Below are 19,313 nucleotides of genomic sequence, written 5' to 3'. Positions count from 1 at the left end.
GTATTTTGGAGGAGGTGATGTTATTTACATGGGACTGTATGTTGGAGGAAGCTGAGGAGGGGGCGATATTATTTACATGAGGCCACATGTTGGAGAAAGCTGGAGAGGGGGTGATGTTGCTTACATGGGACTGTTTGTTGGAGGAGGCTGGGGAGGGGGCAAATTTATTTACATGGGACTGTATGTTGATGGCAGCTGTGGGAGAGAGTGGTGTTATTTACATGGGACTGTATGTTGGAGGAGGCTGGGGAGGGGGTGATGTTATTTACATGAGGCTGCATGTTGAAGGCGGCTGTTGGAGGGAGTTATGTTATTTACATGGGACTGTACACTGCGTGCAGAATTATTAGGCAAATGAGTATTTTGACCACATCATCCTCCTTATGCATGTTGTCTTACTCCAAGCTGTATAGGCTCGAAAGCCTACTACCAATTAAGCATATTAGGTGATGTGCATCTCTGTAATGAGAAGGGGTGTGGTCTAATGACATCAACACCCTATATCAGGTGTGCATAATTATTAGGCAACTTCCTTTCCTTTGGCAAAATGGGTCAAAAGAAGGACTTGACAGGCTCAGAAAAGTCAAAAATAGTGAGATATCTTGCAGAGGGATGCAGCACTCTTAAAATTGCAAAGCTTCTGAAGCGTGATCATCGAACAATCAAGCGTTTCATTCAAAATAGTCAACAGGGTCGCAAGAAGCGTGTGGAAAAACCAAGGCGCAAAATAACTGCCCATGAACTGAGAAAAGTCAAGCGTGCAGCTGCCAAGATGCCACTTGCCACCAGTTTGGCCATATTTCAGAGCTGCAACATCACTGGAGTGCCCAAAAGCACAAGGTGTGCAATACTCAGAGACATGGCCAAGGTAAGAAAGGCTGAAAGACGACCACCACTGAACAAGACACACAAGCTGAAATGTCAAGACTGGGCCAAGAAATATCTCAAGACTGATTTTTCTAAGGTTTGATGGACTGATGAAATGAGAGTGAGTCTTGATGGGCCAGATGGATGGGCCGGTGGCTGGATTGGTAAAGGGCAGAGAGCTCCAGTCCGACTCTGACGCCAGCAAGGTGGAGGTGGAGTAATGGTTTGGGCTGGTATCATCAAAGATGAGCTTGTGGGGCCTTTTCGGGTTGAGGATGGAGTCAAGCTCAACTCCCAGTCCTACTGCCAGTTTCTGGAAGACACCTTCTTCAAGCAGTGGTACAGGAAGAAGTCTGCATCCTTCAAGAAAAACATGATTTTCATGCAGGACAATGCTCCATCACACACGTCCAAGTACTCCACAGCGTGGCTGGCAAGAAAGGGTATAAAAGAAGAAAATCTAATGACATGGCCTCCTTGTTCACCTGATCTGAACCCTATTGAGAACCTGTGGTCCATCATCAAATGTGAGATTTACAAGGAGGGAAAACAGTACACCTCTCTGAACAGTGTCTGGGAGGCTGTGGTTGCTGCTGCACGCAATGTTGATGGTGAACAGATCAAAACACTGACAGAATCCATGGATGGCAGGCTTTTGAGTGTCCTTGCAAAGAAAGGTGGCTATATTGGTCACTGATTTGTTTTTGTTTTGTTTTTGAATGTCAGAAATGTATATTTGTGAATGTTGAGATGTTATATTGGTTTCACTGGTAAAAATAAATAATTGAAATGGGTATATATTTGTTTTTTGTTAAGTTGCCTAATAATTATGCACAGTAATAGTCACCTGCACACACAGATATCCCCCTAAAATAGCTAAAACTAAAAACAAACTAAAAACTACTTCCAAAAATATTCAGCTTTGATATTAATGAGTTTTTTGGGTTCATTGAGAACATGGTTGTTGTTCAATAATAAAATTAATCCTCAAAAATACAACTTGCCTAATAATTCTGCACTCCCTGTATATTGATGGTGGCTGGGGGAGGGAGTGATGTTATTTACATGGGACTAAATGTTGAGGGGGTGATATTGTTTACATGGGACTGCATGTTGGAGGCGGCTGGGGAGTTGGCAATATTATTTACATGGGACTGTATATTGGATGGGGCTGGAGAGATGGTGTGATGTTATTTACATGGGACTGTATATTGGATGGGGCTGGAGAGATGGTGTGATGTTATTTACATGGGACTCTAAGTGGAAGAGAGGGAAATAGTGTTATTTACATGGGACAGTATGGTGGAGGGGCTGAGGAATTATAATTTGTGAGGACATAAATGGGATAAATATAACTACAGGGGGCACTGCAGGGGAGAGCATTATAACAGGAGGGGCAATATAAATACTGGGGCCACTGCGGGGGCATTTTAAATCCAGGGGACATTAGGCATTCTTATTACTACTGGGGGCTCTATAGGAGGGTCTTATAGATCCACATTTCTACTAAGAGCACTATGTGGGTCCTTATTACTACTGAGGGGTCTGTAGAGAGCTTTATTACCACTGGGGGAACAATAGGGGGTCCTTATTTCTACTGGGGGCTCTGTGAGGGAATTATTAATAAAGGAGGGTTCTTGTACTAATGGATTTAAATTTACTAACTGGTGGTCACTCAGGACCTATTTACGTTTTTGGATCATGTACTGTTTATTAAATTAAAACTTCACTTTTATTTCATATTTTTAATATATATGTAGTATTTTTACACTTAGAACATAACTACTAAACTATAGACCAGGGCTGGCCAACGTGTGGCTCTCCAGCTGTTGTAAAACTACAATTCCCATCATGCCCTGCTGTAGGCTGATAGCTGTAGGCGGTCTGGGAATACTGGGAGTTGCAGTTTTGCAACATCTGGAGAGCCTCAGGTTGGCCATCCCTGCTATAGACGTTAAAACTCTCAGTGATGCGGTCTTACTCAATTTATTCCTACCTATATGCTCAATGATTCGCTGTTGTAGCTGGCTTGTATCAATGGACTAGACAGCAGAGGGGAAGGTAAGTGGAAACAGGGGGGGAGGGGAGGGAGAGGGTGAGGGGTAGGGATATGTGACGGATAGTGAAGATAAGTGAGGTACTTTCTGAATAGGTTAGAGGTGGTGTTGCTGTGTACATGCCAGAGTGAACTCCGGCGGAATGGTGTGCTAGCGGTAGCACGGATCCGGACAGGCTGTTCTCCCGCCGGAACAGCCTGTCGGAAAAGGCTACCGCTAATGTGAAAGTAGTCTTAGAGGACTGGGCGATATTCATTGGGACTTGGGACCCAGACCTTTTGGGACCCTAGCAAAGCCCCTGGTTTATACTATGTACCTGTATTTTTCGCCCTATAAGACGCGTCAGTCTATAAGACGTTTTAGAGGAGGACAGTAAGAAAAATATATTTTTCATTAGACCTCAGGTCAGACCAGCAATCAGACCTCCAATGTTAATCAGACCTCAGATGACAGCCCCAATCAGACTCCAATGTTAATAAGACTCCAATAACACCTCATATCAAACCCCCAATCAGATCCCAGCTCAGACCCCAAAGTGAATGACCCCCAGACCTCAGATCCCCAATATAAATGAGACCCCCATTTAGAACTCATATCAGCCCCCATGCCTCTCATCAGCCCCCAGCCTCTTATCAGCCCCCTAGCCTCTCATCAGTCCTGCTTTGTACATAGGAGCAGGCATGTGTGTCAGGAAAGCCTGCTCCGCCCCTCATCTGCCTGCTCCTGCGCTCCCACCAACCTTCTCACTGCGAATCTGCGAGTCGGCCCCATCAACCAGCACAAGACAGGGCCGGATGGTCTCTATCACGCTGCACTAGCCGCAGCAGACCTGACCCCACCACCCAGCTCCTGCCGCAGCAGACCTTTCTCTACCACCCAGCACACGGTGCGGCCGGTTCCCATGAATAAGCACGCAATGTGGCCGCTGGGCTCTTCCTCTTCAGGTAACACGGATGTCTGGTACATCGCAGGCTGCTGTTCCTATGCAGCGCAGCATGCGATGTACTGAGCATAAGCAGTGCGCTGCACATTTTACATTTCTTTGCCCTGTATTCACCCCATAAGACGCACTAGCGTTTTCCCCCCATTTAGGCCCCACAAAGTGACTTCAGAACTGAACTGGTCTATAAAAAAAAGTGGGTTTTGGAAATTTTCTTAAACTGTTTAAGAATTGCTTCTAAAATTCTAAGCCTTCTAATGTCTTTAAAAAAATGTTTTTGTGAGGTATCAAAAGCAGAGAATTTATTTTTTGGGGAAAATTGAGAAGTATTCCAAATTATCAGGAAATTTTGTATTTTTTTTATAAATAAAAGGTGATTTATATTAACAAAAATTTACCAGTACTATGTGTCACAAGAAAACAATCTCAGAATGGCTTGGATAAGTAAAAGTTTTCAAGTGACATTCCAAAATTTGGCCTGGTACTCGGTACTGAAAGGGTTAAAGTTGGCACCTGCTCACAAGTGCAGAAGGGTGCATAGCCACCAGGTTTCTGTTTTTTCTGTTTTTTTAAACATAAGACACCTGGGGCTAATATCTGCAATTGGCGATAATGCCAATTGCAGAAGTTTAACGCCTCAGATTATGACCACGGCAGCTTAGGTAGCTTTCCCTAGGAGCACTGTGCTCCCGGGGCCTGAATGGCTTCCCCGTGCTGAGATTGGATATGCTGTTAGTTGATGTTGGGGTCTTAAAGGCCTGCAGGTGACTGTACTCCATAGGAATATATTAAATTTCACATAGACTGCCTTCTTAAATGGGTTATCCAGGAATTAAAGTTGTCCAGCGCTTAATATTTATGACCTATCCTCAGGATAGGTAATCAATATCTGATTGGAGGGATTCCGACACCCAACACCACTGCTGATCAGCTGAGAGAGGAGGAGGTCGTGCGTCATGTGAGCACCGCTTCCGCTTCATTACACTACGTCTCGTCTCAGTGGAGCGGCGGCATTGGTAATTACAAGCACTCGCTCCATTCACTTGAATGGACCAGCTGCTTGTATTACAGTGCACTTCCAAGACAAAGTGCAGTGTAATGAAGAGGAAGCGTCGCTCACATATAGAGGCAGCGCCATCTCCTCTTCAAACAGCTGATCGGCAGGAGTGCAGGGTGTCGGACCACTGCAGATCTGATATTGATGACCTATCCTGAGATTAGATCATTAATATTAAGCCCTGGACAACCCCTTTAATATTGATGACCTATCCTCTGATTGGCAAGAAATCTGGCTCCCGGGACCCCCAACGAATAGCTGTTAGAACGGGCCAGACATTCTGGGAGTGCAGCAGCCTCTTCCTAGGCCATGTAATGTCACTGTACATCAGTCACATGGCCAAGTTGCAGCTCAGCTCCTTTAACCCCTTAAGGACTCAGCCCTATTTCACCTTAAGGACTTGGCCATTTTTTGCAAATGTGACCAGTGTCACTTTAAGTGCTGATAACTTTAAAACGCTTTGACTTACCCAGGCCGTTCTGAGATTGTTTTTTCGTCACATATTGTACTTCATGACACTGCTAAAATTGGGTCAAAAAAGTAAATTTTTTTGCATACAAAAATACCATATTTACCAAATATTTTGAAAAATTGTGATGACTTTACATTCCCCATATATCTATTTCATGTTTGTAGCATTTTGGGAATGATATTTTATTTTTTGGGGATGTTACAAGGCTTAGAAGTTTAGAAGCAAATCTTGAAAATTTTCAGAAATTTACAAAAAAACTATTTTTAGGGACCACTACAGGTCTGAAGTCACTTTGCGAGGCTTACATAATAGAAACCGCTCAAAAATGACCCCATTCTATAAACTACACCCCTCAAGGTATTCAAAACTGATTTTACAAACTTTGTTAACCCTTTAGGTGTTGCACAAGGATTATTGGCAAATGGGGATGAAATTTAAGAATTTCATTTTTTTGCCTAATTTTCCATTTTAACCCATTTTTTCCACTAACAAAGCAAGGGTTAACAGCCAAACAAGACTGTATCTTTATTGCCCTGACTCTGCCGTTTACAGAAACACCCCATATGTGGCCGTAAACTACTGTACAGGCACACAGTAGGGCGTAGAGGGAAAGGAATACCGTATGGTTTTTGGAAGCCAGATTTTGCTGGACTGGTTTTTTGACACCATGTCCCATTTGAAGCCCCCCTGATGCACCCCTAGAGTAGAAACTCCATAAAAGTGACCCCATCTAAGAAACTACAACCCTCAAGGTATTCAAAACTGATTTTACAAACTTTGTTAACCCTTCAGGTGTTGCACAAGATTTAATGGAAAATAGAGATACAATTTCAAAATTTCCCTTTTTTGGCAGATTTTCCATTTTAATATTTTTTTTCCAGTTACAAAGCAAGGGTTAACAGCCAAACAAAACTCATTATTTATGGCCCTGATTCTTTAGTTTACAGAAACATCCCATATGTGGTCGTAAACTGCTGTACGGGCACACGGCAGGGCGCAGAAGGAAAGGAATGCCATACGGTTTTTGGAAGGCAGATTTTGCTGGACTGGTTTTTTTGACACCATGTCCCATTTGAAGCCCCCCTGATGCACCCCTAGAGTAGAAACTCCAAAACAGTGACCCCATTTTAGAAACTACGGGATAGGGTGGCAGTTTTGTTGGTACTAGTTTAGGGTACATATGATTTTTGGTTGCTCTATATTACACTTTTTTGTGCGGCAAGGTAACAAGAAATAGATTTTTTGGCACTTTCTTTGTTATTTACAACATTCATCTGACAGGTTAGATCATGTGGTAATTTTATAGAGCAGGTTGTCACGAACGCGGTGATACCTAATATGTATACAATTTTTTTTATTTATGTAAGTTTTACACAATAAATGTTTTAGTGTCTCCATAGTCTAAGAGCCATAGTTTTTTCAGTTTTTAGGCGATTGTCTTAAGTAGGGTCTCATTTTTTGCGGGATGAGATGACGGTTTGATTGGCACTATTTTGGGGTGCATATGACTTTTTGATCGCTTGCTATTACACTCTTTGTGACATAAGATGACAAAAAATGGCTTTTTTTACACCGTTTTTATTTTTATTTTTTTACGGTGATCACCTGAGGGGTTAGGTCATGTGATATTTTTATAGAGCCAGTCGATACGGACGCTGCGATACCTAATATGTATACTTTTTTTAAAATCATGTTTTAGTGTTTCCATAGTCTAAGAGCCATAGTTTTTTCAGTTTTTGGGCGATTATCTTGGGTAGGGTATGATTTTTGCGGGATGAGATGACGGTTTGATTGGTACTATTTTGGCGTACATGCGACTTTTTTTGATCACTTTTATTACCTTTTTTGGGAAGTAAGGTGGGCAAAATTTTAATTTCCTAATAGTTTTTATTTTTTTATTTTTTTTTGGCGTTCACCGTGCGGGGAAAGTAACATGACCGTTTTATAGATCAGGTCGTTACGGACGTGGCGATACCAAACATGTGTAGGGAATTTTTTTTTTTTCATTTTTAATCAGTGATAAATGTGTTTTTTGATTTTTTCTTTTTTTTTTCACTTTTTTTCACTTTTTTTTTTTGACCCAGACCCACTTGGTTCTTTAAGATCCAGTGGGTCTGATGTCTGTATAATACAGTACAGTACACTATATAGTGTTTTGTACTGTATTTTACTTACACTTTGTCTGAACAGATCTCTGCCTTTAGCACAGATCTGTTCAGCACCATGGACAGCAGGATGCCTGAGACGGCGTCCTGTTGCCATGGGAACCTTCCCTGTCTGCTCAGTAGCGGTCAGAACTTCGCAGACAGGAAGGGTAAGGAGGGGAGCTGTCTGGGGGCTCTCTCCCTATCCATCGGGGGGCTGTAAAGGCACAGCAGCCCCCCGATGGGGGAGGGAGCTCCCTCTTACTGTTAACTTTTTCCATACAGCGGTCCGTACGGACCGCGGTATGGAAAGGGTTAAACGGCTGACATCTGCACATTGCTAACACCCTGGTATACCCACTGAACACCAACGAATTTTCAAGAGGAGGCGGGCGGGGGATCGCGATCCCGCCTGCCGCACCGCCCCCACAACTCCCCCCCCTGCACCACCCGCCGGCAAAAAAACATGCAGGGGGGGTGCAAAATCTTTATTTTAGGGACAGTAAAATGCAGCAATTGAATTGAATTGACCTGCGGTTTGTGGCGATCGCCGATACAGGGGGGTCACATGACCCCCTCTGGCGTTGTGACAGGATGGCGGCTGAATGATTTCAGCCGGCATCCTGTTCCGATTAACCCCCGGGGTGCCGGAATCGCGATTTAAAGTTAGGACGTACCGGTACGTCCTAAGTCCTTAAGGAATCGGGATATAGAGCGTACCGGTACGCCCGGCGTCCTTAAGGGGTTAAAGTGAATAGGGCTGAGCTCCATTACCAAGTACAACTGCTATAAAATGTACGGCACTGTGCGTTGTAAGCATCGGAGGCTGCTGCACTCCGCTGCAGCTTCTCAAAACAGCCTTCCTGTGGATAGGTCATCAATATTATTACCCGGTAACCACTTTTTAAAGAAAATGCAGTCTATGGCAGAAGCAATCTAATGAGCCCTAGGAAGACTTAAAAAAAAAAAAAAAAAATGATAAAAAATTTTAAAAAACAAACCAAAAAATATAAAAAATATAAAAATTCTAATCAATCCCCTTTCCCTATAATAAAAAAAATAAAAAAAATTATCATTTGAAAAAATACCTGTGATAATAAAATATGAATGCTGTAACGGAAATAGAAAAATTGGATGATTTGATATTTTTTGTTGCTTCACCGTCCCCAAAAAAATAGACTACAAAGTGATCAAAAAAGTCAAACACACTCCAAAATGGTATTAATAAAAAGTACAAATACCTAAGACCTTACACAGCATCGTAAAAGTGAAAGAAAAAAGAAAAATGTTATAGCTCCAGAAAGGCAGGGAGTGAAAAACCAAAAGGCAGAAAGGGTTAAACCACTGTTTACCCATATATCAATGCATAACTAGAAATATCTTAGAACATTCCTGCACCAAAAGGCAATTTGCAAGTTGGAAGTGAAAAATTATACTTTTCATTGCCTGAATGGCAACTCTTCATACTACTACAGCAATAGTGATTGGCATGAGGGACATCTTTGGACATTGGTGCTCAGGCTGCAGTTTTCAGCATGCAGTGTACTGTCAGAAGACCCTCCCAGACCAAGTCTGGGTGGCTGAAATTGCTTTATAAAGGTGGTAAATTAACATTATTTCCAACTATTTTGTATAGCACAATGAATGTTGTGATTTTTTTTACAATCATTATGAGGGGAAGTAAACCCTGTCATCAAATACTAGTCACATTCCAAAATGCCAGCTGGAGAACTCCTATTAACAGTGCTAGGAGAGTGCACTCAAATAGTGCCAGCCAACAGTGCAATTCCTAGAGTGTCTGTGCTGTGGTCACTCATCTTGTTTTTGCTCCGGATGCTGCACACAGCCACATCCATGCAGCCTTTGGGCTCATGAATACGGCCTTATTTTGCATCCATGTCCAATCCACATTTTTTTGATTGCATATGGACTTATTTAATTTCCATGGGTCCGCAAAAACAAAGGACAAGCTGGGCCATTAACATGAATTCCGGGCTGATTTTCATTCCCCATTTTCTTTTTCTACTTTTAATCATATCATACATATTTTTGGGTAGTTCGCCCAAATCAAAACTGAAGCTGATGATCAGAGTGACGATGAAAGCCAAAATATGTGCATAGCTGCTCATTTCTCATTCATATAAATTATTTTTATGTACTAAATATCTCACCTCATCAGGGACTGTATTCAGATCAAGGGCATTTTTGAGAGATTGTGCAATAATGTCCTTTCGCTTCTTCAGGAAGTCTCTCTCCCCATGAGACAGTTCAAATTCAAGTCGGATGTCCAGTTCCTGATAGCTAATTTCAGATAAATTAAGTGCAAAGAATGAAAAATACATACATTTTGTACATGAATAATAGTTCGATTTTCTGAGCAAATATGTCAATCTGTACACAGTTTACAATTTGCAAGCCAAACTAAAGATTTGTCATGGTGATCACACTTTATGTAATATTCCCAGGCAAAGGTACTAGGGCACCTAGAATCCAACTTGCTACAGCCATCAGCTGTAATCTGTGAGGGAAGCAGCAAGAATTATATTTTACTGCAGCACCAGCACAGTAGAAATGGTGCATTACAATGGTGCTTATATTTCTGTGTCATGTCATGTCATCTAGAGCAGTGCTCATCAAACTGTGAGTGTGTCATCATTGGAGAAGAGCCCCCTAGATGCTGGTGAGGCACACAAGCGAGCATGTATGCCACAGAGATTTCAATGGTTGCCTCAATCTCTTTTTTAGTAACATAGTTGACTTCTAGCATGCTTATTTTAAATTCTACTGGGTTCATGAGACACATTTTAAGATAAACAGATAATTTTAACAAATTTGGGTATAGACTAGGCATCACCATATTCTACCTGGTAAGGCTGCACCCACTAAATTTGATCACCGGGTTATAATGAATATATAGTGCTGACAGCAGCCCAAACAATTTAATGTACTAAACACACCAAAAATTAGCACCAAACACATGTATATATAAACATGAAAGAGTCTTTATTTAACATACATTAATTTAACATGTATAAAAATATACTTTGTAAAAAACAGCAGCAAGGAAGGGGGAACCTTCAGTGAGGAAAAAACAACCCTAGAGGAGGCTGAGGGGTCCACACACAAGGGTATATAGATTGCAGAGAGAGGCCACACACAAGCAGGCCAATAAGACAATAGAAGCCATCAGACATAAAAATCCTAAGTAAGGCATAAACAGACCTATGTGTTGAAAGGATAAGCAAATAACTACCCAGGAGTGCGTGTGGAACCCTCAGCTGCCTCCTCCCAACGTCGTTTAGCCAGTAACACCAGGCTTCTTCCGGTAGCAGAGTGCTGATTAAACCTGTTTTAGGACTCTGATTAGGATAATCGGTGGCAGTATTACACTGCCAGATCATCACTAACGAGCATTCATATAAACACTTGTTAGCAATGATCTTAGCGATTATCTGTAGGTGTACCTTAAGAATAAAAGCTCTTTGTTGCCACACACTGCTGTTTAATAGCATATTTGAAAATGGATTTCCCGTCACATACCACCATTTTGTGGTTCTGTTAGCTACTCTGATTTGTCTGTTTTTGTGAATTAAATTCTAGTGTTTTCCATTTTTTTGGAACTTATGTTGTGCCATTTTGACAACAGAGCATTGTCTTACACATTTTGACAGTGGCAAACCAGTGTTCACAGTTATTTAGCATGGTCTTTTAAAGGGCAATATACGTAGGTATTCAATTGAATACCCATCAGGAGAGCCGAGAGGCCGTTTATCATTTTTAAGAGGGGATAAGAAGGATGATCATTGTTGGAGCAAAATGCAAGATTACTTTGGTGAACCTCAATAGCAGCAGGTTTTGTTGGTCCAGAGTGACAATATTCTTAATGGAAAACAAAAAGGAAGAAGAGACCTGTACCTAATACAGTATTGTACACATGGCTGTCCAAAAATAGTGATTGCACCTAGAAAATCCAGTACAGAAACAGGCACATCACAAGTAGGGGGTCACTTGGAAGCCTTGAAGTCTCTTTGAAATGAGATGGTCCACGGATCCCAAGATAAAATTGACAACTTTTTTTTTATATTGTCTCATGGGTGTTTTTACTTCTACTTTACATATTTAACATTAAAAACAAGTATAAAATGAACTCAACATTTTTCAATATTACTTATTGCTTCCTCAGTAGATCTTCGGATCTGTGGAGCTACTCATTTGAAAAAAAGATATGATGCACATTCACACCTCTTGTCTGTTTGTGGTACATATGAATCAATGCTGTGTATAGAGACAATCTGTATAGTTCTCTATTTCATTGCACCTATGTCTTTCCAGTTTAGGCCTAAAGTTCCTCCCCGCTTTTGTTCACACCTGGCATCATTCATTAGCATTCCTTAGTTCTATATAGTTCTAGATATTTGAGATATATGATCATTTGTGAACTTGGTAAAGTCTGTGTATAGAATACATTTTATCAGAAATTGAAGTGCGAAGAAGGTAACCCACTTTTCCTTACACATTCTGTCCTCTACATATATAACAACTAAACAGGTTTCCTTTTGTAGTCACCATTGTCGCTTCCATATCCCACTAAATATTTCATTAGCTCATTATTCCTACACCAGGCAAGGAGCTATTTATCTCATTGTCCCTTTTATCCTCTCACTTGGCTACCTCCACTGAGCTCCTCCTAAGGATGCTGGCCAGGGCCGGCGCCACCTGTAAGGCGAACCTAGGCAGCCGTGCGGTCTAAAAAAAAAAAAACGTTGCCGCAAGTTTTTTTTTTTTTTTTAAGTACGACGGCGGGCCCTCCCCTGCACCGGGCAGCTTCTACACTGCCCAGGCTGGTGCGTCTATGATTGTGCACCGCCAGGGAGCAGCATGAAGAGAGGGACTCACAGTCGGGAAGCGCCTCTAATGTAGCGTGGCCGAGCTCTGTTTGGTCCACGGTACAGTAGCTTTTGTTTCCTGTTCCCGGCCGGACTGACAGGAAGTGCTCACTTAGTGTGCACTTCCTGTCAGTCCGGCCGGGTACAGGAAACAAATGCTCCTGTACCGCGGACCGAACAGAGCTCGGCGACGCTACACTAGAGGTGGGGGGAGTAAATGAGAGTGACAAGGGAGGGGGGATTAAATGAGAGTGACAAGGGGGGGGTGTAAATGAGAGTGACAAGGGGGGGGAGTAAATGAGAGTGAAAAGGGGGGGGAGTAAATGAGAGTGACAACGGAGGGGGGGGGAGTAAATGAGAGTGACAAGGGAGTGGGGGAATAAATGAGAGTGACAAGGGGGGGAATAAATGAGAGTGACAAGGGAGGGGGAGTAAATGAGAGTGACAAGGGAGGGGGAGTAAATGAGAGTGACAAGAGAGGGGGGGGAGTAAATGAGAGTGACAAGGAAGGGGGGGAGTAAATGAGAGTGACAAGGGAGGGGGGGAGTAAATGAGAGTGACAAGGGAGGGGGGGAGTAAATGAGAGTGACAAGGGAGGGGGGGAGTAAATGAGAGTGACAAGGGAGGGGGGGAGTAAATGAGAGTGACAAGGGAGGGGGGGAGTAAATGAGAGTGACAAGGGGGGAGTAAATGAGAGTGACAATGGAGGGGGGGAGTAAATGAGAGTGACAAGAGAGGGGGGGGGGAGTAAATGAGAGTGACAAGGAAGGGGGGGAGTAAATGAGAGTGACAAGGGAGGGGGGGAGTAAATGAGAGTGACAAGGGAGGGGGGGAGTAAATGAGAGAGACAAGGGAGGGGGGGAGTAAATGAGAGTGACAAGGGAGGGGGGGGGAGTAAATGAGAGTGACAAGGGGGGAGTAAATGAGAGTGACAAGGGGGGAGTAAATGAGAGTGACAATGGAGGGGGGGAGTAAATGAGAGTGACAATGGAGGGGGGGAGTAAATGAGAGTGACAAGGGAGGGGGAGAGTAATATGAGAGTGACAAGGGAGTGGGGGGGATGAGAGTGACAAGGGAGTGGGGGGGGAATGAGAGTGACAAGGGAGTGGGGGGGGGATGAGAGTGACAAGGGAGGGGGGGAGTAAATGAGAGTGACAAGGGAGGGGGGAGTAAATAAGAGTGACAAGGGGGGGGAGTAAATGAGAGTGACAAGGGGGGGAGTAAATGAGAGTGACAATGGAGGGGGAGAGTAATATGAGAGTGACAAGGGAGTGGGGGGGGAATGAGAGTGACAAGGGAGGGGGGGAGTAAATGAGAGTGACAAGGGAGGGGGGAGTAAATGAGAGTGACAAGGGGGGGGAGTAAATGAGAGTGACAAGGGGGGGAGTAAATGAGAGTGACAATGGAGGGGGAGAGTAATATGAGAGTGACAAGGGAGTGGGGGGGGGGGTGAGAGTGACAAGGGAGAGGGGGAGTAAATGAGAGTGACAAGGGAGGGGGGAGTAAATGAGAGTGACAAGGGGGGGAGTAAATGAGAGTGACAAGGGAGTGGGAGGAGTAAATGAGAGTGACAAGGGAGTGGGGGGGAAATGAGAGTGACAAGGGAGGGGGGGAGATGAGAGTGACCAGGGAGGGGGGGGAGAAGAGAGTGACAAGGGAGGGAGGGGGGAGAAGAGAGTGACAAGGGAGGGAGGGGGGAGAAGAGAGTGACAAGGGAGTCCCCAGAGCCAGACTGCAGCCAGAGACCAGATCATCTTATTGTCCTAGTTGTAAGTAGACAATGCAATATGTTTATTATGTAATTGTTTAGTTATTAATACTATATTGGAAACTAATTTACCTCACATTAAGGCTCCATTCACACGTCCGCAACGTGTTTTGTGGATACACGGAGCCGCGGATCCGCAAAACACGGAAAGCGGCAATGTGAGTTCCGCATTTTGCGGACCGCACATTGCCGGCACTAATAGAATATGCCTGTTCTTGTCCGCAATTGCGGACAAGAATAGGACATGTTCTATTTTTTTGCGGAATGGAAGTGCGGACCCGGAAATGCACATCATGCTGCCCCATAGGAATGAATGGGTCCGCAATTCCGTTCCGCAAAATGCAGAACGAAATTGCGGACGTGTGAATGGAGCCTAAAAGGACACTATAGTCCCAGAACCACTACAGTTTAATGTAGTGGTACTGGTGCCTATAGCCTGTTCCTGCAGAAAAAAGACACTGTGTAGTACTGGTGTTAAAGGAGCACTATAGTGCCAGGAAAACAAACTCATTTTCCTGGCACTATATAGTTGTTAGGAGTGGGGCACCCTCGTGTCCCCCTCCCACTGGGCTGAAGGGGTTAAAACCCCTTCAGCCACTTAACTTTCTCCAGCGCCGGCACTGGGAACTCTTCTCCCCGATCCTCCTCTCAGCTGCGAATGCACACGCATTCAAAACTATGCTCCGCGTCTTCCCACTGTAATTTTCACTGTGAGAATCGCAGAAGCACCTCTAGCTGCTGTCAGGGAGACAGCTACAAGAAGCTTGATTAACCACAAGGGAAACATAGCAGTTCTTTTAATTTAAATGCTGAGAAAGGGGTGGAACATACAGTACAGACCAAAAGTTTGGACACACCTTCTCATTCAAAGAGTTTTCTTTCTTTTCATGACTATGAAGGCATCAAAACTATGAATTAACACATGTGGAATTATATACATAACAAACAAGTGTGAAACAACTGAAAATATGTCATATTCTAGGTTCTTCAAAGTAGCCACCTTTTGATTTGATTACTGCTTTGCACACTCTTGGCATTCTCTTGATGAGCTTCAAGAGGTAGTCCCCTGAAATGGTCTTCCAACAGTCTTGAAGGAGTTCCCAGAGATACTTAGCACTTGTTGGCCCTTTTGCCTTCACTCTGCGGTCCAGCTCACCCCAAACCATCTCGATTGGGTTCAGGTCTGGTGACTGTGGAGGCCAGGTCATCTGGCGCAGCACCCCATCACTCTTCTTCATGGTCAAATAGCCCTTACTTTCAAAGTTTTCCCAATTTTTCGGCTGACTGACTGACCTTCATTTCTTAAAGTAATGATGGCCACTCGTTTTTTTTTACTTAGCTGCTTTTTTCTTGCCATAATACAAATTCTAACAGTCTATTCAGTAGGACTATCAGCTGTGTATCCACCTGACTTCTCCTCAATGCAACTGATGGTCCCAACCCCATTTATAAGGCAAGAAATCCCACTTATTAAACCTGACAGGGCACACCTGTGAAGTGAAAACCATTTCAGGGGACTACCTCTTGAAGCTCATCAAGAGAATGCCAAGAGTGTGCAAAGCAGTAATCAAAGCAAAAGGTGGCTAATTTGAAGAACCTAGAATATGACATATTTTCCGTTGTTTCACACTTGTTTGTTATGAATATAATTCCACATGTGTTAATTCATAGTTTTGATGCCTTCAGTGTGAATCTACAATTTTCATAGTCATGAAAATAAAGAAAACTCTTTGAATGAGAAGGTGTGTCCAAACTTTTGGTCTGTACTGTATGTGATGTCATGATATGGGCAGATCATCTGATAAGGAAGGGGGGGGGGCGGCAATTTTTATCTTGCCTAGGGCGGCAAAAATCCTTGCACCGGCCCTGATGCTGGCACACAGTGCAGTTCTGACATGCATTCAGGATGCAGTTTTTTATTGTAGCTAGCTGAAATTGATTCAATCATTTCCACTATGCAGAACAACAAGGTTTAATTAGGCTGCTAAACTGGCTAAATTGAAAACTGCATCCTGAAAGCATGTCAGAATTGCATTATGCGCCATCACTCTAAGGCTAGGGATACATGGTGAAACGTCGTAGCTAGGATTGCAAAGTAGCCGTGATCCTATCGAAAGTATTGTGATTTTTTGCGACTTAATTTCTATGAGATCACTGCTACTCTGAGATCCTGGCCGTGACATCTGTCACACGACCAGTGTCTCCATGTAGCCATAGCCTAAAACCTTCTCCTCCAACATACATATCCCATGCCCTATCCTACTTTCACCTGCTATCATTCCCTCTACTACTTCTGACTGCTGGAGACATATCTCCTAAACGTGGGGCTCCTTGTCTAATTCCCACTATTCAACCTTCTATTGCCAACCCCCTACCACTAACTGATCTCACTCCTCTAACCTCATATCCATTCACTTGGCCCTGCTCCTCCAGTGTCTCTATCCAGAGATTTATGGAAATAGAAGTTTGCAATAAACTTTCCTACAGCCACAACATCGTAATTTCCCATAAATTGACCTTCCTTGGCCAAACAGAAATATGGCTGAGGTTGACTTGCACCAACACCGCCTCCCTTGCCGCATTATCCTATAAAAAAAACTCCAGTTTACCTACACTTCCTGCCCAGTCAGACATGGTGATGTTGTTGGCCTCCTCCTATCAGCTAATTGAGCCTTCAACTCATCACCACCATTTCTCTACTTCCCCTATTTCTAAATTCACTCTGCCTGCAGCTTCTCTCCCTCCAACCTCCAAATAGCCATTGCCTACTATCCACCAGGCCCTGCTACAACCTTTTTTGATCGCTTCAGTACCTGACTACACTTCCTCTCCGCTGAAATCCCCACCATCATTATCAGGGATTTCAACATCCTTATTAACACGTGCCACTCAGTTGCCTCCCTATTTCCCATCTCTTACTTTCTCCTTTGGCCTCATAAACTGGTCCTCCACTGCCACCCACAGAAATGGACACACACTAGACCTGGTCTTCATCCACCTCTGCTCCCAATCTGACCTCTCAAACTCTCCTCTCTTTTTTAACCAATCTTTTTACATTCTCAACCACTCTCTCTTAAACGGTCCCTCCAGTCGATACACTAGGATACCCTCATAGAAACCTCAAACATCTATCTAGTCACAAACTCTGACTCTCTAAATCGCTGTCCATCCTTCCCTTCACAATGGTGACACAGCCGCTTTATACAACACCACAATTAAATCAGCCTTGACTCAGTAGCCCCCTCACACACCAGAACCCGGCAAATCAATCGACAGCCTTGGCACACTCATGAGACAAAAAAAATGAAAAACATCTCCACAACTGCTCAGTGCACATCCTACATAACTCAGTTTACCACCATCAATGAAGAAAAGCTCTCCACTTTAATCTCCAAATCACACTTCACCACCTGTGTCCTTGACCCAATCCAATTCCATCTCATCTCTAACCTCTGTACCACTATAGTAATCCCTACCCTAACCCACCTCTTCAACCTATCACTAACCATTGGTGTCTTTCCTTCCTTTTTTTTGCAACCATCACGCTCATACTCAAAAAGCCTTCCTTGGAACCCATCCTCTTTATCCAGCTATCGCCACATCTCACTACTCCCATTCGCTTCAAAACTCCTAGAACATGTCCATCTTGAACTGAATTATCTTCTCACCTCTAATCTAATTCACTTTTTGATCCACTACCTCAGACCTAATCACTTCACTGAAACAGTCCTAACCAAAGTCGCCAACGATCTGCTAACTGCCAAAGCTAAACGTCATTACTCTGTGCTCTTCCTTCTTTACCTGCCCTCTGCCTTTGACGTTGTTGGGCACTCTCTCCTTTTACGAAGCATCAAATACCTGACCCTCTCTAGGATCTCCTCTTACCTCACCAACAGAACCTTCAGTATTTCCTATTCATACACCATCTCCTCATCACGTCCCCTCTCTGTTGATGTCCCTAAAGGCTCTGCCCTGGGTCCCCTACTCTTCTACATTTATACATTTGGCCTGGGACAGCTCCGTATCTCATGGCTTCCAATACCACCTCTATACTGATGACACTCCACTCTGCTGCCTCGCTAATCCACCACTCCCCTTGTCTCTACTGGGTCTCTCCCCTCTCTGTCAATCCCTTCACTGGCTTCCCATTTTAAACTCAGTTTAAAATAGTAACTACATATAAGCTCGTCCACAATCTGTGCGATTCTTACAGTTCTGACCTGTTTTCCAGATACATCCCCACACAATATTTGATTCTCACAGGACTTCCTTCTTTGTTTTACTTTCATCTGTTCTTCACACAATGATCTACAACATTTCTCAGGTGCCTCTCCTCTACTGTGGAAGTCGCTACCCCAGCACATCATATTCCCCCCCCCCCACATCCAAACTTTCAAAAGCAACCTAAAAACTAACCTCTTTAGGAAAGTCTACCACCTGCAATGAGCATGCTGCCACCACATAGCCAAATGAGCAGCTTTTACTATCACTTACTGGGTCCTTTGCCCTTTCCCTGTAGACTGTAAACTCTTGTAGGCCATTAAATTTATGGCATGTATAAATAAATAATATGATGAGACTTCCAGATGCCTGGAAAGTGCCTGTTTCCAGCCTGATTTTTGTAGGTGCAATCCATATATTTGATTAGGGAGGCTAACAAGTGGCTCAAGAACTGATGTAGGAAGGATAGGTTTAAGTTTCTGGAGAACTCGGTCGGCTTCTCTGTCAGTAACAGGCTCTATTGTAGGTATGGGCTGCACCTCAATGGGACAGATGTAGCTGTTTTGAGGGAGAAGATAGCTTGAAGGTTGGAGGAGGAGTGTTTACACTAGGGACTGGGGGGTAATTACATTATAGGATAGTGCAGATAGAGACTTGGGGTGAGGTAATGAAGCTGGAGAAGGAATAGAGGGAGGGACTGGAACAGTTCATAAGGAAAGGTGTAGGGTAAAAAATATCCAAAAACCTTTTAATTGTATGTATTACTGGTGAACTGTAGGAGTACGATATAGCAGTAATAACAGATACTGTATCTCTGCATGATAGCTATGACTGGGTGGTTAACGTACAGGGTTACAGTCTGTTAAAAAAGGATCCTGAAAACCAGAGAGGAGGAGGGGTT

General features: G+C 43.5%; 1 protein-coding gene across 3 annotated transcripts in view; it reads right to left on the bottom strand.

The window, feature by feature from the left end:
• Window positions 1-19,313, bottom strand: part of PLA2G4F (phospholipase A2 group IVF) — a 490,195-nt gene that overhangs the window by 249,586 nt on the left and 221,296 nt on the right. For all 3 annotated transcript variants that reach the window (XM_040410952.1, XM_040410953.1, XM_040410954.1), the window contains exon 11: window positions 9,709-9,838. In XM_040410952.1, coding sequence (XP_040266886.1) covers window positions 9,709-9,838 — 130 coding nt within the window. The remainder of the gene's footprint in view (window positions 1-9,708; window positions 9,839-19,313) is intronic.

The sequence above is a fragment of the Bufo bufo genome, chromosome 11 (genome assembly GCF_905171765.1).
Source record: "Bufo bufo chromosome 11, aBufBuf1.1, whole genome shotgun sequence".
NCBI lineage: Eukaryota > Metazoa > Chordata > Amphibia > Anura > Bufonidae > Bufo > Bufo bufo.
This window is presented reverse-complemented; position numbering and strand designations above follow the sequence as displayed.